The sequence below is a fragment of the Cynocephalus volans genome, chromosome 16 (genome assembly GCF_027409185.1).
Source record: "Cynocephalus volans isolate mCynVol1 chromosome 16, mCynVol1.pri, whole genome shotgun sequence".
NCBI lineage: Eukaryota > Metazoa > Chordata > Mammalia > Dermoptera > Cynocephalidae > Cynocephalus > Cynocephalus volans.
In genome coordinates, this window is record NC_084475.1 from 6315843 (window position 1) to 6343021 (window position 27179).

At 37.3% G+C, this 27179-nt stretch overlaps 1 protein-coding gene and 1 non-coding gene across 2 annotated transcripts in view; one reads left to right on the plus strand and one right to left on the minus strand.

Annotated features, from left to right (window-relative positions):
• NSF (N-ethylmaleimide sensitive factor, vesicle fusing ATPase) overlaps nucleotides 1-25286 on the plus strand; it is a 147465-nt gene extending 122179 nt beyond the window's left edge. Inside the window, exons 18-21 of the mRNA XM_063080535.1 lie at nucleotides 18663-18797; nucleotides 19879-19992; nucleotides 23092-23147; nucleotides 23592-25286. Of these exons, the coding sequence (XP_062936605.1) occupies nucleotides 18663-18797; nucleotides 19879-19992; nucleotides 23092-23147; nucleotides 23592-23613 (327 nt within the window). The 3' untranslated portion in view covers nucleotides 23614-25286. The remainder of the gene's footprint in view (nucleotides 1-18662; nucleotides 18798-19878; nucleotides 19993-23091; nucleotides 23148-23591) is intronic.
• LOC134365291 (U6 spliceosomal RNA) lies at nucleotides 9411-9517 on the minus strand. The gene has a single exon (XR_010021996.1). It is a non-coding gene; the product is annotated as a U6 spliceosomal RNA (small nuclear RNA).
• Nucleotides 25287-27179: the final 1893 nt, after the last annotated feature.

A 27179-nucleotide genomic window follows, 5' to 3' on the forward strand; every position in this document is an offset into this window, starting at 1 on the left:
CGAAATATGTTAATTATGTAGAGGCTGCCAGAGCATGTTTGTCTATGTCACCAGACACGAATTCTCTTGATTGATTCTGTGTGCTGTAACCTTGAAGAAATGCCAATCAAAGGCAGATACAAAGGGGTTAAGCACTCACTTGAAAAACACCAGTGTCGATATAGGAATCTCATATTTGAAGTTAAAGATATAAACTAATCTATATGGAAAATATTTAATGTTGAACTGGTGAATCTAATTTTTAATTTAACAGTAAAAATTATGTGTGTATATTTTACACTTAAAGATAACGGACTTGTCTTAATGTTTTAGTTTTCTTGTTTGTTTCTTTAATTTCTAGAGTAGTAAAAAAAAACATAACCTACAACAATCTTGAAAATTTGCTACATATATGCACTCTGGAAGGATTTTTAAATAATCTTTCCATAAACCATCATTTCTAATAATTGGTGTTTTAGCTTATAAAAATAAGGCTGAAGTTAGAGAAGTGAGTATTTTTTTCCCTTCTCTAATTTCCTCAATATTTTTTATAAATACATAAATAGATATATCTAAAGTTGCTGAAACAAAAATAATTTCCAGTGTCTACATATATCATGCACACAAAAAAATTATTTTTTATGAAATCAACATATCTAAAATTATTAGAATGGGATAGTTTTCTAGGCATTTAAATTTATTTCTTATAATACTCAGTTTTTTAGCTAAAAAGAATTTATAATAAAAGTCACTTGGGAGAGGGAAAAATAACTTTTCAATGCTATTTTAAACTTCTTTTCCTTTACATTGTTAAATACACATTGATTTACACAGAGATACATCCCCTGGCTGAGAGTTATTTGTAATCTAAAATAGATACTAATAGAAATAAACCAAAAATATTAACTGACCTGTAACGTTTTGATTAAAGAGTTAAGAATAACTATTTCTGTTTTGCAAAAATAATTGTAACACTCCGGAGGGAAGGAACATTATCTTATACTTGTAAATGTCACAGCATCTGGCAGAGGTTGATACATACGTGCTTCACCAATAGCTTATTCAATCATTTACTTATATAACTTATTAGGGAAAAAAAAAAAAAAAAAAAAAAAAAAAAAAAAAATATATATATATATATATATATATATATATATATACACATTAGCATCTTCTCATTTTAGTGGGGTTAAGTGTTTTAGTATTGCTGGAATTTATATTTAGATGGGGTATGATTAGAGTGAAAACATTCAAAGATAAGTAAAATTCAGATGGCCAAGAAGCACATGAAAAGATATTCAACATCATTAGTCATCAGAAAAAAGTAAATCAAACAAATGTAGTGAGGAACAACTTCACACCTATTAGGATGATTATAATCAATAAGTCAGATAATAACAAGTGTTGGTGGGGATGTGGAGAAATTGGAACCCATATACACTGCTGGTGAAAATGTAAAAATTGTGCAGCCTTGGAAGACAGTCTAGCAGTTTCCTCGAAAGGTTAAACAAAGAGTTACCGTTTGACCCAGCAATTCCACTCCTAGGTATGCACCCAAAAGACAAGAAAACATATGCCCATGCAATGGCTTGTACATGAGTGTTCATAGCAGTGTTATTCATAATAACCAAAAAGTGGAAACAACTCAATGTTCATCAAATCAGATAAAGTCTGGTATATCCATACAGTGGAATATTACTTAGCAGTAAAAAAAAAAAAAAAACTGTTGATCCATGCTGCAACATGGATGAACCTTGAAAACATGCTAAGCAAAAAAAAGCTAGTCACAAAAGACCACATATTGTATGATTCCATTTATATGGAATGTCCCAAATTGGCAAATCTACAAAGACAGAAAGTAGATTAGTGGTTGCCTAGGTCTAGGAGGGGTGGATGGGGAGAACGGAGGTGACTGCTAATGGGTACAGGGTTTCTTTTGGGGGTAATGAAAATGTCCTAAAATTGATTGTGTTAATGATTGTGCATATCTGTGAATATAGTAAAGACCATTGAATTATACATTGTAAATGGGTGAACTGTGTGCTATGTGAATTATGTCAATAAAGCAGTTACTTTTTTTAAAAAAAAGTGGTTTCAGAAGCTATTTAAATGATGAAAGGAGAATTATATGGAGAGTTAGAAGTAAAGGGCAAATACATGGCCCAGCTTGGGAGAATGTGGAATGAATTTCTCTAATGACTAAAGAGGAAGGATATAGAAATATGTAAGAAGTAAGAGATCTGGTTGTTTTAGTGAGTGGAAATGGCAAGGATTCTCTTTTAAGGGAATACCAGCCTGTCATTAATCACAATTTGGTGACTCTAACCTGGACTGCTTTAGCAGTGAATTGGTGGCAGGAGAAATTAATGTTTATAACATACAAAATAAAAATACGCTTTGTCTGTAAACCTTCCTTTTAAAATTAGTTTGTATTCTCTCAAAAAAAGTGGGGGGAGAATTTTCAGACTGTCCAGTGTCAAGAATGTTTGTCATTCTAAAATGAAAATGTTCACTTCACCAAACCATTATCATATAGGTTTTTCAGATGTTTTCAATCAAATATTAAAAATATATGCATCTGGATGTTATAAAGATGCATGGGGTGACAGAAAATTTATTTTTCACTGGCAAGAAAACAAAAAATTTTGCGCATTTTACTTTAAAAAGAAGAACTGTGCATGTATACAGTACAGCAATCATATCAGCCATAGAACCCTTAATTTTGCATTTGTTGTAATTCCAGCTTTCACACAGGAAAAAAATGTGTGTGCATGTGTGCACATGCTCAAATAAAAGAATCTCTTCAGGGGTACTATGTTGTTATGTATCAAGATACTCTCTTTTCTGCTTACACCCCTCCCCCATTTCCCCCTCCCTTTTTATAAATTGGCTTATTAAAACTGGTTCACAAGCCCTCCTTTTTTCCCTTTGTGATTGCCTTGGTCTTGGATTTTCAGTGTAGAACTAAAAATTCAAGTCAGATTTCAGTTACTAGGATAATTTTCTTTGAATTTTAAATTTTTCTAAGTAAATGCATAGATTTTTAATGAACCTAGTATTCAGTAGGTTCGCTTTAAATTTAGCTAGAGAGTTAATTTCATGATTGATTTATTAGCCCTTTGAAAGTGTAAAAGGTGGTATCTGTAGTTCATGAAGACTGAAAAACATCATCACATTTTGTTTAGCATCTTTTTAAAACCAATTAAAAGCTTTTCTAAAATGGATTGAACAGGAGAAAATAAAACATGTTCCCTAGGTCTTTATTTCAATCAAGTTTCCCTGTGTTCTGCAGGAGAAGAGATCGAGGGGGGATAGAAAAATTGAAAAGGGCTGTCCCAGCAGGGAGCCAAGCCAGAGAAAAGGGTTTCTCTGAGAACTCAGCAGCAGCAGCTAAGAAAGCTCCCAGCCTGCTTCATCTACATGCAGAGTCACACAAGGCATGGGGGTGCTCACCGGCACACAGAGGTTTCACATGTGCTTCCCTGCTGATTCCTGTGAAAAGCTAACAATTGGCTTGGAGGGTAAAAGACCACTGCAGTTCACCCTCCCTGAGCTGGACGTACAATTTGTCCAGTGTTAGGAAATGTCCGGCTTAGCAGTGAGAGATTTGAAGACACCCCTCCTTCCAGTGAGATTCCTAAAGCCGTCCCTTTTACTTGATGACACTGGGGCTCTTTTCAAGTATCTCAGATTTATGGAAGTTGAGGGGAATGTGCTTTTCAAGATCAGGAGGATGAAAGCCTTAGTCTTAATGTCAAGGAAGAAGCAGTAGTAAAGTGGTAAGGCCAGGTAAATCTTCCTGCAGCCTGCAGCACCAATGGCTTGTTATTTTCCTCATAGGTTTCTTCTGCCACCTTTTTTTCTTTTTGGGAGACAAAATAAACTGAAAAGGAACTATTCAGGCTGTAAAATGACATGACTTCCCAGTTGCTTCAACAAGTGTGAGAGTAGTTAAGCCCATTAACCTGACTGTTTAGTGCTGGGTTTACTTGACACTTTCAGGAATCAAATTGGAAGACCTCGTGTGTATGTTAACAGAATAGCCTTGTAATTTATGGAGAACCAATCCTTTTTCAGTTCACTGCTTCCCAACTTCCCCTTTTTATATCATGGCACAAAGAAAGTGATAACATCTGATGATACACTTGGGTCAGTGGAAGAGGCCACTCACAACTGGCCGGTGGCCCAGCCACTCCAGATATCACCCAGCCTTCCCAACAGCTGACAAGAGGTAGTATCTTAGTCCACATATTTGCAGCACGCCAGATGGAAAACTCTTGGGAAACTGTAAATTTTTACAAAAGAAGAATATCACTCAAAATTTATAGCAGTATTGCTGAAGTAGAACACAGACCCTAACAATTGGCAGAGTTTTAGCTATATTATAAAGTTGTTGAAAAAAATAATTCCCTCATTGCTCTGGCACCTAGGAGGAATATTACCTAATAAGAAAGAAATAGGCTTTAGAGCTGGGAGGGCATAATGTGTGAACCAATAAAAAACCGTTAGCATACTCAGGATGGGAACTCAGGCAGACACATTTGTTTCTCCATGGGTTTTGTTTTAACATCACTAGTCTCTAGACAAGATTGCTTTTTGTGTAATCCTTATATGACATCTTAGTACAGTCTTACTTCAGATATGTTATTAGGAAGTCTTGGTAATATTAAGCAACTCTTCAGGCTTTGGGTTGCTTTAATAAAATAAGCAGATATTGGAAGAGACTCCAAATCCTACAGGCCTAAACATGAGTATCTCCCCATCTATCTGTTCAAAATTAACTCTGGCTAATGACTACAATATGACTCAATAAGATATATAACCACTTTAGGAAAGAAGTTTAGTCATTTTGCCAGACACATTAATTGTAATCACCGACGTGCTGACTTTTGCATTGGATTTCATTTCTTTATCTAAAAAAATAAAAACTGAGATGACTGACAGTTTAGTGGCCCAATTTTCCCATTAATTAAGTCAGTGACATTAGATGGCTGCTATATTTTATAAAATTCTCTTTAGTTATACTTTGCTTAGCGTAGTAATTTTCTTGGAAAGTCCTGTGTAAGTCGAATATGTGTGTATATGTATCTATATATAGTGTACATATATAGAGATTAATTTCAAATACATCAAAAAACAGTGAAATAAATTTGATGAATTCCTTTTTTTTTTTTTTGGTGGCTGCTTAGTGTGAGGATCTGAACCCTTGACCTTAGTGTTATAACACCATGCTCTAACCAATTGAGCTAACCAGCCAGCCCCTGATGAATCCTTTCATAAAATATTGCTACAGTATTTGTATTTGTACTGAATAAAACCAGGTTTTCAAAATAAAATTTGTTTTTGTGTTTGTTTTTGTTTTTAGTAGAGCACATCTATAACAGGTATTAATGAATACCAAAATGAATTATAAGATATATATATACTATTTTCAGACAACTGAGAAGTAAATATCTAAATTTTAATCATCGGAGAAATGCTAATAGTGTTGAGACAAAATATTTTCTCACTACCGGAATGTCTTCTATCTGCATTGCCTTAAATAAATTACTATGACATGACATCAGCTTTAGTAAGGTCTTGATTATAGTATAATATTCCATTGTGCCATGAATCTAGTTATGAGTACCTTCTTTGCAAAACTTACTCTTTGTATTAGAGTTGGGGTCAGAAACCCTGAGTTTAAGTCTTAGCTCAGATATATTCTGGCTTTATAGCCTAGAAGTACTCCCTTAATTTCTTTGGGACTATTTCTTCATCTGTAAAATGGAGATAATTCTTCCCACATTACCTACCCCATTGAGGGTCAACTAAGATAATGTATAGTGAAGCCCTTTGTAAACCTGTGGACTACACAGATATAAAGTATTAAGGAAAAGGGTGCCTTTAGATAGTCCACAGAACGCTTTTTTTTTTTTTCTTAGCTTTTTTTTCTTGGCAGCTGGCTGGTACACGGAACCTTTTTAACTTGTAAGATAAGTGAAGAATGTAACTGCCATATGTATATAGGAGTTCCCCTATTTCTTTTCCCGTTATTGCAAATGAGGGAAGTTGTGCCTGGGCATTCCAGGTTTGAGCTCTGAACTCACTTTCTATGGAAGTTATATATATTCTTTCCACACTACCCAATGTGAAGGATAAGTAGGGCTGTCAAGCTGATATGTCTACATTTTCCATAGAAAGTGAGTTCAGAGTTCAAACCGGAATGCCCAGGCACAACTTCCCTCATTTGCAATATTGGGAAAAGAAATGGGGGAACTCTGCTTCCCCATCTCTCATTCACTGAAATTTAGAAGCTTCCTAAGACAAATACTCTTGTCTGGAGATTGGGGAGTCCTGTTGCAAAAACAAGAATGAAGTAGATACAGGAATTTCAGAGCTCAGTAGGGTAAGGAGTAGAGGGAGGGCCAGGGCTTCTGGCCATTGTGAGATCCCCAAGGACGCTACCCAGTTACACTTGTCCTTAATCTCCAGGGACTGGCCCAACTACTTTCCTTGCAGCCACCTGTTGCATATGACCGGAGTTCCCCTTTTCTTCTAACTCAAGGTGCAACAGAATGGCATTTCATAGTTTCTTTACTACCTTCTTGCCCCTGAAACGAGAACACAGATCTTTGGAGATTTCCTAGGAGTTTATACTACATAGCATAACAGCTATTGAGTAAGCCAAAAGGAGAAAGGGTCCAGAACAATACGTCCGTATTGCTGATATTTATTGGAATGTAGATGGAACCAGGAATTGATGTCTTTAAGTCACAACTTGATCTGTAACTACATCACCTTGACAGCCCTACTTATCCCTCACATTGGGTAGTGTGGAAAGAATGCTTTTTACAAGGAATGCTCCAGACTGCTATCTGCCTGGTTCTGCTTTTTTTTTTTTTTTAATAACTATTTAGTCTATATAGATAATATTTGTTGGATGGATATTTTGAAGATAGTGGGTCTTAACCACTCATAGAACTGGCACTGGCAGTGTAAAAAAGAGCGCAGGAGTTAAAAATCAGAAAACGTAAATTTGAATCCAGTCATTTAATTTCTGAGCCTCCATATTCTCATTTGAAAAATGAGAACAGTTTTACAAATTGTTTATTAAGTTGTGAAAATTAAATAAATGTTTATTGTGGTTCTTTATAAACTGCAAAACACAACTCATTTATTAGTTTATTATTAATTTCAAAGAAAACTGACTCTGTTTTTACTCACACACACAAAAATAAGTAAAAGCAACAAAGTAGCCCACCCATATCAAAGGAGCAAGGCTCCAGGTGGCTGCTGCTGAAGAAACTAGCCCTAGAATTGTGGCAGAAAAGAGCATGACAGCTTCCTTTTCTCCTAGATACCAGCCATGTTGCTCCTGCAGACCCTGCCTTAGCCAGCCCAGGAGGAAGGGGAAAAGGACAGCCAGTTTCCGGGAAAGAGGAGTAATAATGGGAAGGGAGGAGAGGGAGAAATACCAAGTGACGTTAGTGAGATGAGAAGTCCCGTAGCCACCCAGTGAAAGACTCTTTATCTATGTGAACTGGGCCTATGTCAGAGACTTCTCACATAACTATCAAATCACCTTTCACTTAAATCCCCAGTTATTCTCATAGTGTCATTTCAGTTATAAAGAAAAAAAGACTGGAGGAGGTATGCCAAAATTGTTTATTGTAATTGCCTTTATATCAGTTGGCTTCCAAACTTTCTGAACACATGCCCCTGCCAGTAAAACAAATTTGAGCTCTTCCCCGCAATATTTTCATACATATTATTCTAGAAGATGATGTTCATTTTAAAACATACAGAAAACAAATTTTTTGAAGAATGAAATTAAAAGTAATAAGAAGTTGTTATATTTCTCCATCTTAAAAATAACTGCTCTATTTTCGGTGGTAGGATTATAGTTGATTGATTTTTTTTTTCTTTATTGTTTCCTATATTTTGTAAATTTTGTACAGTAAGCATATATTATTTTGATGATCAGGAAAAATCAAAACTTAATGTGTATATAATTATTTTAACTTAGCAGAATAATCGTCAAAATTCTTTAACTGCATTTCTTTACAACTAATTTGCTGTTTGACCACCAGAGTTAAATGAGGCCACCTTGTATCTAAGCTTGTCTATGTGTAATATATTTTTTTAACCTTGTTTTTTTGTTTAAGACTCATATAAATTTAATGTGTGTAAGATATCCTATGGTCCTGAAAGTAAAGGTGTGAAAGTGCCTGGTGACTCTCACATTTGTTCTTGAAACCCACTGGGCATTCAGCTCAGTGCTGTGCTTCCAGTCTGAACTTATGATGGTTGAATGTCACTGTGACTAAAGTTAACCAGGATAGATGGTGACAATTGTTTTAAGTTTCATGGAAGGGAAAATGGAAGTTTCTTTTTCATCCAAAAATATTTCTTTTACCATGCAAGTTTAAAATATTACTTACAGGAACATCTGCTTTTATTAAGATGTGCATTTAATAAACATTTATTCCACACTATAGAATTACAAGGATTAATAAGACATTGTACCTGCCCTCAAAGAGCTCATAATCCAAGACCACCTGTTCAGTTGTGTAATTTGTGCACAAGGTGAGCACAGGTCAAGTGGCACATGGCAATTGACATCCAGCCCACATCCTGCTCACCCAACAGTCCACCTTGGTGTAGGTTTGAATCTGCCCTGAGCAGGATCGCAGGTTTAGCAGATAAGAATACAGGATGCCCAGTTAAATTTGAATCTCAGAACATTATCAGCTAATTTTTTTAGTATCAATACTCAGGGATTTATCTGTCAATCCTAACCTGGAGGAAGAGGTAAGGAGGTGCCTTTTTGCTCATATAAGGTGCTGGGGTTTTAGGGGCAGGAGCAAGGATGGCCACATTCACCCAGATGACTGCTTTTTTCTAATTCATCCACTTAGGGGGGTTGCATTTTTTTCTGATTCGTGCAGAGGCTAACTGGTGTCCTTGTCACAGTCCAGGGTGGGAGAAAGATGTGAAAACGATGCATGTGGTTAGGTTTTATATGTTATGCGATTCTAGTGGAACATGAAGGAAAGCGTGGTCCATTTTACCTGAGAAAATCTGCAAAAGTTTCACAAATACTAGTTCTTCATCCTGGGCCTGAAAGATAAGTAAAGGAGACTCAGTCAGGGCCATTGTGCCATGCTAAGGAATTCCAGTTCTGCAGCAGTGGGGAAAACAGTGAACGGTGTGCCTGTGCCAAGATTAGCAAATTTTTATTATTCACGTACATAATGATACATGAGAATTTGAGGATATGTTTTGTGTACAATTATTTATCTTAGGCTTCATATGGCATATTCAGTCTCACTGGAGGGAAGAATAGGAATTTATAAGAAATCAGAGACTTCCGTTTTTCCAAATGACTGAAGCTTAACCTTTTTAAATATCAACTGTTATACTTCAGCCATTTTTTTTCTTAAATGTAAAAAAATATGGAACACTTCACGAATGTGCATGTCATCCTTGCACAGGGGCCATGCTAATCTTCTCTGTATCATCCCAATTTTGGTATATGTACTGCCAAAATGAGCACTTCAGCATTTTTTTAAGAGAAAAAAAATGCTACATTTATCTTTGGTGTCTGAAGCAAAGTATAACAAGCATGATGTTAATGAATGTTAATGAATAAGGATCATCGTTACAAACAATATCGCATGGGTATTATGAGTGGGACTCAGGAAACACTGTTGGAATGTATAGGACTCTGCAGTGGTAGTCATTAGGTAGGCCCAGCATGCCCTGTTTGCTCGGTTTTTTGTACCTTTTCTTTTTTTAATGGCTTTGCTATCAGATATTACTTGCAGAATCCAAGTGAGTTATGTTGGTCTGCCTGCCTCTGACGATTTCGTATTCTAATTTGCTGCTCCCATCTGCCATGAACTAAAAGAGGCAACCACCAGGATTCATGAGTTGTTTATATAGTAAGAGTAACTAGGCTATAATGAAAGCTGGAGGAGCTTTCCTGTGTGCAGAGCCACATTATGACTTTTGTGGGTCCCTTCCTCTATTAAAAAAAAATATATTTAAAATTATACTTTCTAACTGTTGGTTTTAAGATGAATGTATATATGTCATTATAATATATTAAAACATTTTCTTTGAACTACAAGTTTGTTTTCTGACTTAAAAAAAATTAGAATATTTTCCTGGGCCCTTCAAAATTTTATGAGCTCTGGGCCCTGTGCCTAATAGGTAACCCCTCCCTGTAAGTAAAGTTATTTGAAACTCAATTATTTTGTTTTTTCAGCCCTAGAAGTTAGAGGATTTTTGCTTATTTCTTGGTTCTTGGCTGTGTTCTAGATAATTGAAATTATTTAGCAAATTGGCCTCCACATAAGTGAGGTGTTATTACTGGCTGTACTGAATCCATGTTCTGAAAGGTGGGGGCCTAAAAGAGTAAAGTGGGTTGTGTGTGTAGGGTTAAATGAGGGCAGAGTGTGGTGAGAAGGCAAGTTTGGAAATAATGTGAGCCTAAGAGATCATTGCAAACTGGCAGAAAACTCTGGAAAGCATTTTAATAAAGAGAAATGCTATGGATGAAAATCACAGATATAGAAATTAAATTAGGAAGAATAATATCGACCTGATTAGAGCATAGGGGTCAGTTTGGGACATATCAAGCCAAAAGCTGAGATAGGTAGGGAAAATCTACTATGGATGCAAGTTTGGGGAGTTTGGATTTGCTTATTAATCTGTGGTCATCTTCACTGAGTTTCTAATGAGAGAGCATCTACAGGACCCTTCCTTTTGGCATTAAGAGTACTGTGGCATGGTCAGTACAACTTGGTTTTCTTAATTTATTTAACCTTCTCTCCTGTGAGCTCAGAGGTCATTATTTCTAGGTGATATATCTCTTTAACTCATAATTAGGATATCAGCCATTGCTGGTATGAGTTTAAAATTACACAGATAAAAAAAATGGACAGCAAAGCATAGTGAAAATATGTAAGAGCCTCAAACAGATCCCTTCACCTCTCACCCAGATTTCTCCTCTACAGAATGAGAGAGAGCTGCTTCAAGTGTCAAATCTGATGATTCAGTGTCTTATATAAATTGGTTCTAAATATTCTTTAATATCATGAAATAGTCTGCTTTTGCCTGTAGTAATTATTTTTAATTATTTGGGGTTCAGTTTCTCATTTCATATCCAATCTGCTTCATGAATCCCCCTCCTTATTGTCCTCTGCCCTGTTTGCAGCACCATGAGGATGGTTACAAAGAAGTAGACTAAGAATTTGCTTCAGGGTAAAACCTAATGGAGAGTTTAAGTGTAGTTGTCTGCCTAGTTGTAGCATGATTTATTTGAAACATACTTCCTTTGGTATTCTACTTAAAGATTTAACTACAAAAAAAAAAAAAAAAAAAAGAAGAAGGAAAAGAAGTTACAGACATTTGAGCAAAAGAAATCTGAAATGCATCTCCTTTCACTGTCCAGGCTCCTGGTTGTTTTTAATTGTAGTCAGTCTTTTCCTTTGGGGAAACCAAGAGTTGTAGGAGATGATTAATAATACTTATCTCAGTAGCTTAAATTAATGGTTTTCAATGAATCTTATCTTAACTCTGGTAGAGGAGTCTGTATTCAATCAGTAGCTAACCAGTTGATTAATTAAAAGAAAGATATGACAGCCTTTGGCATCTACTTATATTGTAAATGAAGCATATATGCCATTCATTCTAGATTATTTTCTTTGAAACTTGTTGCGATCTAGCTCAGAAATAGACTCTGAAATGGTAGATAATTAATGTGCATTTTTCTTCAATACATATATATTAACTTTGCACTTTGTACAACGCACTGTGCTAGCCCTAGATACATCAGTAAAATCAAGCAGACATAAGTCCTCTTCTCATGAAGGAAGACAGTAAGAAATACAATAAATAAGTAAATACAGTAAATGAGTGAAGTATATAGTTTGTTAAAAGGTGATTCATACTATGAGGGGAACAGAGCAGGATAAAGAGTGCCAGGGTGGGGGAGGGGTGTGAGTATGACTGTGGGAAAGCTGACATTCAAGCATATCCTTGACTCTGAGGGAAAGACCCGTGTGGATACAGAAGGAAAGAGCATTGGGATAGAGGAACCGTAAGAGCACCTTCTGTGTTCCAGGCACGCTGTGCTGAGTACTGCAGGGACACAGATGAAGAAGACAGGGTTTCTATCCCCAGGAGTGCACAGGCCACAAACAAGATTCAGGCTTGGAAATAAATGCAGTGAAGCACTATGGTAAGGTAGAATTTTTCTAAAGGTCTCCATATTGAATGGTACAAGCTAAGTGAAAGTATAAGAAATTATTCCCATTTCAAGAATGAAGCCAGGCTAAGTGATGGACTAAAGTACCTCCTCCCAGGAGAGCTACTGCTCACTCTGGTGCTACACTGATTCCTTCCCCAGAAGTCACTGCCTCTCACTGAGGCCCCTCACTGTCCCCCTCTGCCCTACTCCTGAGAGGGTGTTTGACCTTCAGCTTCAGGCCTCTCTGGGCTCACAGTAACCCTGGTTCAGCTGAAGATTGGAGCACTAGTCTTCCTAACACAGAGCGGACCTTGGCCCTCTGGACGTAGGCATTCCTCTGTGTCATTTGCTGCCAGTACCCTGTGTTGTTGGAGGAGAGGACTTCTCAGGCATCCGGCTGCTCTGCCACCTGACCTAACGTATGGATTCCTGACATCGCAGGTGGAGGATAGTTCTTCAGGTTCCTCTCAAGACCATCCGTTCAGACTCTTGCTTCCTTTCATTCTTGACTGTTCTGACAGTGATGACAAATACCCCCTGCCCCCCACCCCAGTATTCTTTACCTCATGCTCTCCTCTCACAGGTAGACAGGATTTTTTAATCCCATTTTTAGGATTGAGAAGACAGATGCTGAGAAGTTAAATAATCTACCCCAAATCACACAGCCATGAAAGATGGAGCCTATACTTTTTCTGTCACACCAAGTCACCTGTCTGGGGACTTGCCTCTCCTTCATTGCTTTCTGCCAGCCCTGGGCTTGCATTGAAAAGGACATTGTATGTAAAAGATGTGAGTTGAAAGGTGCAGCACTCTTCCTGGGGATGCTTACCCTTCAAACTGTGTGTCATTAGTGTAGCAGCTTTCTCACAGGCCACTAGAGGTGGCCCATCTGTGTGCAGCTGCCAGGACCATCTTTCTCTCCACAGTTCTTCCTCCTCAAGAACCCTCTTTGGTTTCCTGTTCCTTCTTATATTCAATCTTCTTCCTTAGTTTAGCATTCCGAGTCTTCTTTTTATTGGCTGCCCGCTCCCCATGTCTCCAAAAAGTCTTCATTTTCACCCCTTGGTGCTCTGGTTCAGCTGCTTCCACCACCCACAGAAGCTTTAGTTGCATTAGAGACTCCCTTCTCCTCAAGGGCCTTGCCAGCACCTCCTCTGTCAGTGTCTCTGCAACAGAACGGGGATCTTCTGTACCCATATGCTGTGTCCCCTCAGCCATTACTGCTTTGTATTTACTATTACTTGGTGGTCATCCCTGAATATTTATTTGCTTTTCTCATCTAAATTGTAGTCACTTTGAAGGCACAAACCAAATCTCATAATTCCATAAGTACCTAAAAAGAGTAAATTCTTGTTAATGCTCTGATAGGTTAATGTCTATTTCATATTTTACTTACCAGGTTTGCAAATTCTTAATATTCTGAAATTTTTCTCTCTTGTTCATAAAAACACCAAATTCTAATAATCAGAAAATAAAGTTGAAAGCCCCCAGCACACAGCAGTTTTGAGTTGCACTTTTAAACTCACTTCTTAATCCATTTCAGGGTTTCCAATTGTTCAGTTAATTCTTCTTACCAAGGGTGTATTACGCCCAGCATTGAATGATATGGAAAGAATGGCCTTTCTTTAGTGCATAATTGACTTTACTTTTGTTCATAGTTTGAAATCAGCCCTTCCATCTCACTGCAGTATTATATTGGGGGCGTTTTTACTTAGGGGGAAAAGAAGCTTTCTTCTACATGAACTTTTGTTACAAATCAGTTTATTGGGGGCAGTCAATGGGCAAGACCTATGAAAGGGTGTGGATTATCTGGTTAGTCCTTTGTGTGGCAAAAGGCTTAGATGCTGCTTAGTACTTGGCTCATTCTTCATCATGGAAAGAAGTGGTTTTTTGAAGGATCAACACCTGACTGAGCCCTGCCTTTTTCATGGAAATGTTTTCACCTGAGTTGCTCCTTATGGGACTAAGAATTAGCTAACTAATACTTACTTAACCTTGGAGCAATGTTTATCATAATCTGATCGGCAGATAGTCATTTTATTTAGGCCTTTTCTTTATAGAATCAGAGTACGCTGGGAGCAAAATTTTTTCCCCCAAATAGGTTATCACTCTACTCTTTTTCTTTCCATCAAGGGGCATGTTTGGGCACTGTAGACCTAAGATGAGTAGTCACACATGAATAAGGTGGATCTCCCTCTTGGGTTGAGCTCTATTTTTATTTTTAAGGCTGCATCCCAGTTTGATGCTGCTGGCAGCTTTTCCCTTTAAATGTTATCCAGTGTGATTTATTACACTAATATATTCAAGCTGTTTTTTCATGATAAAGCTTCCTGATGAGCATTACCACACTCATTAATATCCCAAATGACCCAGTACAATTTAATTATTTGGTAATGTTTTGGGGTGTTTTCTTAAAGATGATGCTTTACAAGTCAAGGCCTGAACTTGCCTGGGTCTTGACCTCTTTGCAGTGTTTGCAGTCTTGTTAAACAAGAAGAAAAGCAAAACATAAATTAGCGTCTCCATTATAAGTTGCTCTCCATTTACTAATCTTTCAACACTTTGAAGAGCATAGTCACTGTTAATGTAAGAGAAAGTTTCACTAGGAAGAAGGCAATGATTTTTAAAGTCTGGCTTGCTGGAATGAGTAAGAAGCTTTTTCCTCAATGCCATTCTTCTAGGGCCAATGTTGTCTTCTGGGAGAGAGGAGCAAGATGAGGGAGTTTGAATTATGGGCTATGGGACATTAAAAACCTAAGGAAAAAGAGAAGTAATAGTTACCTTTAATTGTAATAAGGATGTACCAGTGTGTGTGGCCTTTGGAATCTGTTAGCCTTCAGGGATACGTTCCCAAGTTTATTATTAGAATTCAGGTTTAAAAAATACTTTGAGTATAAAAGCACTACTCTTTTATTATAGTAGAAATTTATATGTCTTTTACATGTTTGTAATTACCCCAACACCCCGGTTTTTGTTTTTGTTATTTTGCCTTTGGACTTGTGTATTTCTGCTCCTTCTGGCTTAGAATGTCCTTCCCATTTATTGTCTTAATCAACCTACTCATTCCTTAAGACTCAGTCCAGGTATCATCCCTTCCAGAGAAAGCAGCTTTCTCTGCCACATGTTTCTTCCCTCTACCTGACAGCCTTGTGCATAGTATCTCACCCTTCTATATTGTAGTTGTAATTCTCTCTTTTGTGTCTGTCTCCCTCTCTATTACAAGGTCTATTACATATTCATCTAGGAACTTGGTAATTGTCTGTTCATAAGCATTTGATTTTTAGCTAGTTGATTTCCTAAAGAATAATAATGATTACCCTTTAATCTGTACGCTTCACAGGTATACTTCTATCCCATAGTCTTTGCACAGTAATCTGTTATGCCAATGGCTAATTGTACCAGAGTGCCTCAACTGTGTTTCTTTGATACACTTTTGCTTATGATGATGCATTGCCCTTTCTTGCACTATAGATGGACAAAAACAATGAGTAAGATTGAGAAAGGTTAGCATACCTTATTGACAGCAGTGGTATAGTATTTACAAAACCCAAATTGAAATTGTTTTGGCATCTGATCCTCAATTTTTAAAAATCTCTTCCTGCTAGCATACTTATTTGATGTCCTGAGTTTCTAAAATCCATCAGTAGGTTTAATGATTGTATTAAAGACTTATTGATGGATTAAGTGTGTATCATAAATCTAGTGACATAAGTTTGAAACTTATTCCTCTTTCATTTTTCAAGTAAACTTTTAAAAATGTGTTTTTCTTCATGAAGAAAGGCAGTATATGATTTGGGACTGGATCTTGTTTCCAATTTTGGCTCCATTATTTATTAGTTATTTGACCTTGAAAAAATTACTTATATCTGTGAGACTCAATAGCTTCATCAGTAAGAGAGGATAATACTAGTAGTTAATTCACATGATTATAATGAACATTAAGAGAGAGACTGATTGTAAGAGGTGACATACTGCAAATAGGATTAAGTGGAAATCTCCATATTAAATGGTTAGATACCCAGATCCCTTACCCCATTGACTCCCAGTATGCTGGTAATTAGGCTTTACAGCCTTCAAGAAGGAGATTGGAGGACTCTTCTCTGGGAAAAATTTATTTTTCCCTTTGGAGGGACCCTCAATAATCAGCAAAGTCTTACCTGATCATCCCAGACACAGAGCTTCCAGTCATTAGTTTAACTCTTAAATATGAATAGTCATCCAGTGATCACCAGACACTTAAGGAAAGCCTCCAGTAAAAGCGTCCAGTAAACAAACAGGAAAAAAGGAACTCAGAGGAAACAGAGACAAAGCAGTGAACAGGAGAAAACAAATTTTTAAATCTAAAGCATTCACAGGGATCTAAAATAAGATATTGTATCCATGAAATATAATAGCATGCAATTAAAAAAGAAAACATTCACAAAACAAGGAAGAGCTCTTAGAAATAAAAAATAATTTAATATAAAGGTTAGAAGATAAAGCGATGCTAATCCAAAAAGTATTAGAAAGAGAGAGAAAGAAAAACTAGGAGCAAAAAAAAGAAAAGAAAATTAGAATATTAATCCTAAGGGACCAGTATCTAACTAATGAAGATTCTCGGTGGGGAGATGAGGTGGCGGTGGGGGAACATAGAGAAAATCTCAAAGCAGCAATCCAAGATATTTCCTAGAACTGAATGATTGGAATTTCCAGTTTAGAAAGGACTCATTTAGTGCTAGCAAAATGAGTAAAGAAAGACCCATTTCAAGGTACATAATTTTCAAATTACAGAAAATAGGGATAAAGAAAAGATTCTTAAAATTGTATATTAAAAAAATTTAGAAACAGGTTAGAACCAAAGGTCAGAGGTCAGATGACATTGGTCTTCTAGCCAGCAACGCTGAAAATTAAAAGTTAATAGAGCATGCCTTCAAAATTGTGAGAGAGGGCCGAGCCCGTGGCGCACTTGGTAGGGTGCTGTGCTGGGAGCGCGGCGACCCTCCCGCCGCGGGTTCGGATCCTATATAGGACTGACCGGTGCACTCACTGGCTGAGTGCCGGTCACGAAAAAACGACAAAAAAAAAAAAAAAAATTGTGAGAGAAAATTTATTTCTAACCTTAATTCTCTGTACTAGCCAAATTAGTAAGTATTAGATATTAAAGGCAGAATAAAGGCGTTTGCTGACATGCAAGCTCTTTAAATTTTTACCTCCCATGCACCCTTTCTCAGGAAGTTTTTGGGTATACACATCATGTAAAAAAGGGAATCAATGAAGAAAAAGGAAGGTGAGGATACAGGGACTCTAACAGAGGAGAAAGTTCTAGAACTACAGCTGTGCAGTAGGCCTAGAGTGCAATCATTTCAGATTGAACTGTGAGAACGAGGACTCTAGGAGGGAAACGTCTTCGAGAAAAAAACCCAAAACTTTAAATGATTGAATGTGTTGAATGTATTGAAAGGAGATTTATGGTTGTATTTGTTTGGGGATGAACTTGTGATAAGTACCTGATAAACTAATAACCAAAGGGGGAAAAGGCAGTTATTAACTCTAGTAAGAACAAAGTGTTGCCCAAGAAAGGAAATTTAATAGTACTCTGCATGACTTAGCTGTAAATCATGTTTACACAGTCATAATAGACACTGAATATAGATTTAACTAAAGACTGAAATAACGATTGGAAGGATTAGAAAAGGGACATTTGGATGGGGAGCTGGTGGTAGTGCAAAATTAATAATAAATCTTCCTCTTCCATAATTGGAAGTCAGTAAATAATATTTAAAGCTGAAAACAAAAAATCTAAAAATAGTAGTCTAACCTTGTTATTTAAAGTTAAGAAAGTAATTATATGAAGAAAAGCTAAGAAAGTTGAGAATGGTTGCCTCTGCAGAAAGGGAATCAGGAGTGGTGGCATAAGCCTGGCATGATTTTAAAACATTTTTTGAATATTTGGGGGTTAAAAATAAAAATGAAATTTAAAAATATTAAATGAGACAATTATGTAAAGCACTTAGCACACACCTTTCACAGTTAAGTATTGCATAGATATAAACTATTATCACCTTATTCCTTCTAAAAAGCACTGTAAAGCCTCACGAAGCCAGCAGTACAGCCTTTCCTTTCATTCATTTCATTTTTTCCCCACTTCCCACCACACTCGTGCCACGTTGGCTCTGAGGAAGGAATTGCAAACATACAATTCAGTATCTTACTATTGGGTTTGAGTACCTCCCTGATTTACTAATCCATTGTTTACTGATGTGAATGAGGAGCTGTTTAGATGTTGCAGCTTTATGAATCACTGTGTTGATACCTTTGTTTAGATTTTCACGGGGAAAATCCTGAATCTCTTTTGCCTAATCATCTGCATTTCTGCAATTAAATAAATGGAATTTGCACATTTTGTTCAGGCTTACTCTAATTTCTTATTCTGTGCATTTTAACATGTTTTTTCACCTATGATCAGGGCCGCAAGCTTCTTATCATTGGGACCACTAGCCGCAAAGATGTCCTTCAGGAGATGGAAATGCTTAACGCTTTCAGCACCACCATCCATGTGCCCAACATTGCCACAGGAGAGCAGCTGTTGGAAGCTCTGGAGGTGAAAACGGGTCGATGGATCGCACACTGTTTGTGAGAGGAAGTTGAGGCTGGAAGTAATGCTAAGGGAGCCACAGCTGCTGCACCTGGTGTTCGGTTTTATGGGCTAACCTAGAAAATGGGATGCTGGGATATTAACTCCAGTCGTTTTCAGGAACTAGAAGATGAGTATAAGTGACAGTGAATTCATTTCACATTCTTCCATGTAGGCAGCGTACAAACTGTCAGGAATGAACTACTCTGTGCCCAGCGTGAGTAGTGCACACAGATTACATGGGCCAGAAACTTGGATGCGTAGGGGCACGGGGGTAAGGTAATCACTATATAGAAAAATCAGTCCTAGTGGCTTTCAGCACATTTCCTTGCATTTAGTAAATTGGAACAATGATTAAAGTCTTAGAAATTTCAAAGAAGCTACAGAAGTAAAGGAACTTTATTAACAAGTTTATAATATGGAAATGTTTTCTTAAATTTTTTAAGGATGATTAAGTCTTTAGTTTTTTTAAAGATTTTTATTAAACTTTTGATTAATATCAATGTGCACAAATGAATTGATGAGATCTGTTGGGAAATATTATCTAGCGAGTTTTTCAGCAGTAGTGGAGTAAGTAAGGCTTCCTCAAGACCCGTAGTCTTGGTGTGTGCTACCAACAAAATAGAAATTATCTATTTGATAAATGTTTCCAGATTACCTGTTTGAGCAGATTTTTTATGTTGGGGTTGGGTATTAGAATTAAATTTAGTTTGCTTTGACACTTACAGATTGTTCCTAGAAAGGAATATTAAAATGTTTAGCTTATATTTATTATGGATTAGAGCTATTTTTCCCCCAGCAAATATATATCTAAGTTACAATGGAGGTCCGTAGAAAAACTGGGTTTAAGATACCAGTTTTCACTTTCATGATTGCTCCTAATGGGTTTAGAAAGATCAGACTGGATTTTAAAATAGAGAATCCTATCAGTTTGAACCAGTCAGGTAGTTCTTATCACTGTCCTTTTAAGGGTAAAAGTGAGATTTAACTAATGTTGTTGATGCACTTACTGTAAAAGTGTTTTTATTATTATTTTTTTTTTTTTTAGCTTTTGGGCAACTTCAAGGATAAGGAACGTACCACAATTGCACAGCAAGTCAAAGGGAAGAAGGTCTGGATAGGCATCAAGAAGTTACTAATGTTGATCGAGATGTCTCTACAGGTGCAGTGCTTCCTTCTCCATATGATTCAGATGTAGAAAGAAGCTTCATGATGTACCAGGGTGTTTAATATTTCCTTTTGCTAAGGTTTTAATTAATTTATAATTCTCATTATTTCTGAACTCAAATTGGTAGCCTTCTTCTGAGGTCAAACAATAACTTATTGATACTTTTCTTTCCCACATCTTGAAATTCAAAAATAGAAAATATTTTGAAGTTACTTTTAGTTTTAATTTAGGGAGTCACTAGATCTTAAAACTAGAAAGGATTTCAAAGAGCAATTGTTCTGCTACCCCCTCATCTTAGAGATGAGCGTACTGTGTGTTCCACAGGTTGTCAGTGAATTATCCAAGATCACATAGCCAGTTAGTGATGGAGAAGGGATGGTGCTGTACATCAGAGGTCAGTAAGCCACTGCACGTGTACCAAAAGGGGTCTGGGAGACTGTCTGTCTCTTAAGAGACAAGTTAATTTGTTGTACAGACTAGGCTTGGACTCTGTGTATTTTCCCCTGGCTGGGCTCCTAGATATTTCATGCAAACTACTGTAGGGTTGAAGCATCCAGGATCATGGAAAACTGAGCCCCAGACTGCTGCCTGGGCAAAGACAGATGAAACCTCTTTGACATTTTCTCACATCTACTGGCAACTTACCTTCCTCTTTTTGGAACTCCACCCCTCCATGTGCCATCCTGTCTTCTTGTCCTTATCTAACTCACTAGTTAGATAATAAGTGTATCTGTATCAAGCTCTGTGAGTTCAGAGGCTTACTCTTATTCCCTGTTGAACCACAGTCCCTGGAACAGAGCCAGACACACAGTAGGATGCTCAGTAAACTTTAGTTGACTGAATGAGTAAATCCATCCCTGGTCCTAGATGGACAGACTGGCTGTGTTCTAAGCATTGTGTATTCCTGATCAGTCCTGCCATTCTGGCAGTGTGAGCAGTGAGTGGCAGAGGTGAAGTTTAAGTTTCATAGTTACATCTGAAATAGGCTCTTGGACCAGTAACAAATTGGAAACATGAAATGAATGCTTTTTAGTCTTTTCTGGTAAATTTATTTAAAAATAAAATTTTTTTTGGTTTTCAGAAACCTAAAGTTTAATCTAATGAACATTTAGATGGACTGTTTTTAAGTCAATTTATTTATTTTCCATTATGAGCAATAAATTAAAGTTACAGACTAATCACTTTGTTTAGGCTTTTTGGTAAAGGTGCACATACAGGTATTTTGGCTCTTTCCTTAAAAAATAGTAAATCTGTCAGATAATCAGCTCTACTTTTTTTTTTTTTTAAGTTTCAGCACAATTTTAAAAATAATTATATAGAAGAAACTATGTGGGTTTTTCTCCCAACCCCCATCCCTTCCTCTTCCTTTGATGCCTACAGGTCAGTGATCAAGTTAATGCCTCTTATGTTTGTGGGGTAGAAAGTGAGAGTGGGGCACTCAGGCCTAATCTTCAGCAACTGACACTTCATAGGCCTCTGAGTTTGAACCCCTTCATGTCAAATGGATTTTGTGCAGCTGAGTGAATTCTCTTTAGATCTGCCTTAGAGAGACTGAGACTAAGTGAAGAGGCATGTAGTTTAGCAGAATATAAGTGATGTTACCTCTCTGTTCACTATTCACAATTCTGTTAAAACTTGCACAGTGCTCAGGATCTGCTCTGACTGGATGTCACCTGAGGGAATAAAGTCATTTATCTAGATTACTTTTTTCCTCCCTTTCTCTTGACTTTTAATTCCATAGCTACAGGCAAGTCAGTAAGTCGTTGCTCACACATATTAAATATATTTAATGGGCAAAGACCTGCAAGTACTAACTACAGCTGAGCTCCAGCCAGTTCCATTTTTTTTTTTTAAAGAACTTGACAATTGATTCATATGTAATTCTATTCCCAAAGAGGAAAAATGTTTCTTTTGTTAGCTATTCACACTTTTTCTTAGTCCTTTGTAGTCTGACCTCTTAACTTTGATACACTTGAAACTTCTGTTCGGTGTTTTTCTAGGATAGAAGGGTAGAAATCTTAAGGAAAAAAAAAAGTGGTTGGAGGGGGGAATCCAGTTGCACAGCTGCACTGAGCATTTGAAAGCTATTCCTGGAGGGTAGGGAGTTCCCTCTTGGGAAACAGACTCCTGTCCTAAAACACATTTTAAAAGTTAGGTGTGTGTCTTACAATAAAAATTCACCTTAAGGAATTAAAGATGTTTTTAATGATCGTTTTCTAGATAACTTTACATCTCTGGTGGACCAGTGAGAATAAAATATATTTTAACAAATTAGTGTAAATACGAATAGAAAATGAAAGCCAGTAGAGATAATTAATTATAATGGGCTGGCCAGTTGGCTCACTCGGGAGAGTGTGGTGCTGAGAACATCAAGGTCAAGGGTTCAGATCCCCATACCAGCCAGCTGCCTAAAAAAATAATAATGATAATAATGACCTGAACCAAGCACCTGAATCAGAACTCTGCCAGAGTTGTGACATTCTCAGTCACAGGAGACCCAGATTATCTGGAGATTGTGGCAGAGGAGTCAGCAACACTCTTCATTTGTTTAGTTTCAGCGCAACTTCTTCATTAATTGCAAAGAAGAAACTACGCAAGGGATGCTGAGGCTCATAAGAAGAGCTAAAGTGTTGATTGTGCAGAGTTAGTAAGCTGTTTTTCGGTCATTTAGCCAACCTCAATTTGGTTTCTTCAAGTTCGGTCTTACTTTGATATATTTTTATACCTTACATAGATGGGTTGGATGTCATTTGAACCCTCTTGAATGGCCACCATCTAGTGTCACAGTGCTGCCTCCTCACACCAGTGCCAGCTGAGGGAGCACTCACATTTGTGTCTGTGAGTGACCAGACAGCCCTGTGATTTGGAACCTGGTGCGCAGCCATCTCCAGGCTGGGAAGTCCCATTCACTTCTTTCAAATGATGTAATCTGCTTTGTCGTGTACCAGAATACCGGTCAAAGAGCAGGTGACACATATCTGACTCAGCAGAGCACTGATGGAAGTATGAAACCAAGCATTTCCTTGGCTTGAGATGCATAGTTGTTAGAAGGTACCATTAACCTTTCTTCTTTATGTCTTCTGATGTATTTAGATGGATCCTGAATACCGTGTGAGAAAATTTTTGGCCCTCTTAAGAGAAGAAGGAGCGTAAGTACACACAGCACTTAGACTGCCAGCCAGCTTACCACTCTGTTAAACCCAGTGCCTATTCTAAGAGTTGCTATAGAGTGCATAACAATTTGACAGTTTTTCTTAGACAAATTTGTTTCCATTTATTAGAATTCTTCACTGTGTTGTAGGTCTGAGAGACCAAGGAAGGAAATTGGTTGTACTGTTGGTTTGCTCTCCCTGTCCTGCTTCGCAAAACTTCCTTGTCACAGTGCAGGAAAAAACTTGATGGTACATATCTATTGGAACCTGCTTTTACATGCGTGGAGCTGTGACCATTTTATTTTGTGAAGTGCTCATCTAATAGCAAGTGCATAGTGGGCAACGTAGAAAAACCGTCAAGAAGCTTTTAGTGATTTTGTGATGAATGGCTTTTTGCAGACCTTCATTTGTTTTTTTGTGTTTTGGGTATTTCTTTTGCAGTAGCCCCCTTGACTTTGAGTGAAAATGGACAATTCGCAACACACAGTGACCAAGGGAAGTAACCAAGGTGAAGATGGCCTGCAACCTTCACTTGTCTTACTCAAGATCCTGGACTAAATGAGATGTTCTCTACCTTTACCACGTGCTCGCTGTGCATGATGAGTGCAATAAAACTCCCCTCCTTATGCTCATTGAGATACTCTAGTGTTTTGTGGAAGGTGGAAATTTGTTTTAGAATGCTGTGCTTACCTTCCCATGCAAGCTAAAATGATTCCTTCTTACGCAGTCTCTCCGTGTGGGAGACTTACTGTACTTTGAACACTACAGGTTTTAAGCTCTCTACCACCACCCCCCGCCCAGAAAAAAAAACCCCTCTTCAATAAATGTAATGAATGTTGCAGGACAACAACTTGGTCTATGAGAAGGTAGACTTTCTACATGCGAACCAGGAGCCGTGAATAGGGGTGTGGGTCAGAGGTATTCTCTTGCAGCTCTCCTGAGCTAACACTAAAGGTTATTAGGTATCTGTTTAAATGTTCTCCCACAAAACTGGTTATTATCTTTGCCTAAAGAAACAGAGCTTTGAATATTTAAGATGCTGTTCTCAATCGTCTTCAGAGATGTTTCCAAGTTGCAATCAGGAGATCTTTCTTAAAAGAAAGTAATATTATTACAGTGTTGGCTGTGACATTCCCTTAATGTAACTAATTTGCTCTGTGGTGAGAGATATGCTAATTAGTATCACTTGGTAGATGTTGTTAAAAACGTGTGAAAGATATGTGCGGAAAAAGCGTACACCCCTAAACAGAAAGGAGTTATTAAAATAAAGTAATTTACAAACCTCTCGGCACTAATTAGTGTCCAACTCAAAGTGGGTCAATTCCTTAGTATAATATTAAAGGCTTGTTAGTATCATCACTTTTCTCCTTAGCTTAATGACTTACTTAAAATGTATCCTATATTTTAAATTATCTGTACTATCTAGTATCTAAATAAGACACTATTCTCCAGAAAAATAAAATGTTTTCTAGCCCTCTGCCCTCTGTCCTTTAATGTCCATTCCAATACATTGAACACGTTTCCTTTACCCTCTACATCCTTCTGAAGGAAAAGACTCGTTGAGTCCTTTTGAGGGTGATTTGTCTTATAATTGAGTTAAAAGGAATTTAATTAGGTCATCATACTTGGTGATGAGACTTAGGGAGCATGCCACTCTCTCCCCATTGCTCCTTCAAGTGCAAAGACAAGCACTCAGAAGCCACCCTCAGGCTCTTATCACACGTCACTGTGAGGCTTGTTGCCACAGTGGCACTTGGGTGTGGCTCTGTCTCTTGTCCCCATGGTAGAAGGCAAATCATCTCCAAATCTTGCTGTTTGTATACTTTTGGTAGAGACCTGTATGTCATAGCTACTTTGTTTTGGTTTTCATCCCTAGCTTATTTTGTGGCTTTCTAAAAAGTGGACTGTATTGTGAAATTCTGTGATTCCTGGTGGCCAGTATCCTGGATTCCTTTTTCTGTTTAAGATCTTGCCTCTTTCCTTCTCCCATGAAAGTAGCACACATTGTGTTAACTTATGTCTCTTGTTAAATGAGATTAATGTCTGTGTTTTGTCCAAAACTATATTGAAAAATATAAATATTATATTGTTTAATGCAAATGAAGGAATGCAATAAAGAGTAAATACACTTGAAAATGTTCTGTAGACCAATATTTCATACAAAATATGTATAACTGATAGGAATGTGTGAAGAGGGGGCTCAGAAAAGAAACCCCTCAGTTTATTACAACTAGAGTAAGGAGATGGATGATTATTTTTAAATGTCTTAATTATTTAGAAAATGTCATTAAAAAGAAAAACAGATCATTAGCATATCAAAAAGATATGTACAGCAAGAATCTTTATACTTAAGCTTTATGCTTATTTTACCTTATTAAAAAGCAGACGTAATGAAGCCATAAATAAGTTTAGCAATAAACCAGAAAGGAAAGCTGTTTCTCAGTTAGAATTACTCCTTTCTGTGAAATGTACAAACCAAGGGACTCCAACACTTTCAATGAGATTTCTTCACATTTTGGTATCCTTTATAGTTTGTTTTTGCATTTTTCTGAGCTATCAGATCTCATAGCCTGAACCCTGATCCTTAGTATTGGCTCAGGTGAGGATAAGAGGCAGTCCAGAAAGTCAGCAACACTAGGGGGCCGGTGGGGAGTCTGTCCTGATAAACAGACTGGTTGAAGCATTGAGTCAGCTATAAACAACCATTCCAGCCCAAACACAGAAGGTATTTAAATACAGGACTTCATTTTCCTTGCCTGGCAACTTGGCCCATAGCCTCTTCAAAGAAGTGGATGGGAAAGGTGTGTATGAGAGTTCAAAAAAGCATGTAAAAATTACAGAAGTTATTGCAAAATGATCTAAAGTATCTCATCAGCCAGCAAGCCAAGCTGAGATCAGGTCCTAGAGATGAGCCTAAAGAGGGTATGTGCTGTATGGACACTGTGGCATTAAGATCCAGGAGATAGTGCCTATGATCATCAGCAAGAATCCCAGGTAGGTGAAGACAGAATTTGCGAGGACTCATGTTTGAAATTTTCCCAGCTATAGTCTCCACACAACTGACTTTGTCTCACTGTTTGGGAAGTATAGGATTAATGGTAAGATTTTTGCCTCCTAGAAAGTTCCAGCAAGCTAGGAGAAATGACGACACTTGTAGCAGCCATTCTTTTGCTGAATTGACTACACTCGTGTGTGCAGATCAGCCACACATAAGTACGTGTCCATTTGCCCAGGGCCAGCACGGGAGACATCATTAGACACATGTAGAATAATCTCACCACTGTGTCTCCCTGCTTTTCCCTGTTTTTTCTTTACCTTCTTACCTTCTGCATTTATTTGTACTTCATTCGTGAGCTCTCTCACACACTTTCCCTCTGTCTTTCTTCATAAAATAATACTGCTTTGAAAAATATCTTCTCACATTGTCTCTTTTCTTTCTTCTGGATTTTTTTAAAACGTGCTTGTGTTGTTAGATGTTTATAAGTATTTATGCTTATGGGGAAACTGAATGTTCAAGCACAGATATAAACTGTTGTTCTCTTTAATCACAGAATATGGTTAATTCTAAGATTACAAATGGCCTTGGTAGGTATGAATAGAGACTATTTAAATATTTGGCAATCCTTTGGTTAAAAAAAAAGTACCCAGAATGCCAGGATAGGTGAGTATTGGCTTTTTGTAAAAGTGAGATAAAAGATGGCCAGTACTGTCAGATGTGGAGGACATCTGTATACTTACATGTCCAATTCCTTGCACAGCTGAGGCAACAGTTTTTGTTTTAAGCTTTTCAGGGACTACATAAAGATGCATCATGGGCAAAATTAAGTTCATGAACTTCTAGTAACCATTCCTAATCTAAAGTGAGAGGTCTGAGCAGCACAGGTGGCCCATCGCCACTGCACGGGACAGACTGCTTTATTTTCTTGTTCTTATTATTTTTCTATGAAGTGAGGCAAATAAGATTTCTTCCTAAGAGAGGTAGATCAAGAGAAAGACAGAAAAACATTTTAGCTGTTTTCTGAAACTGCC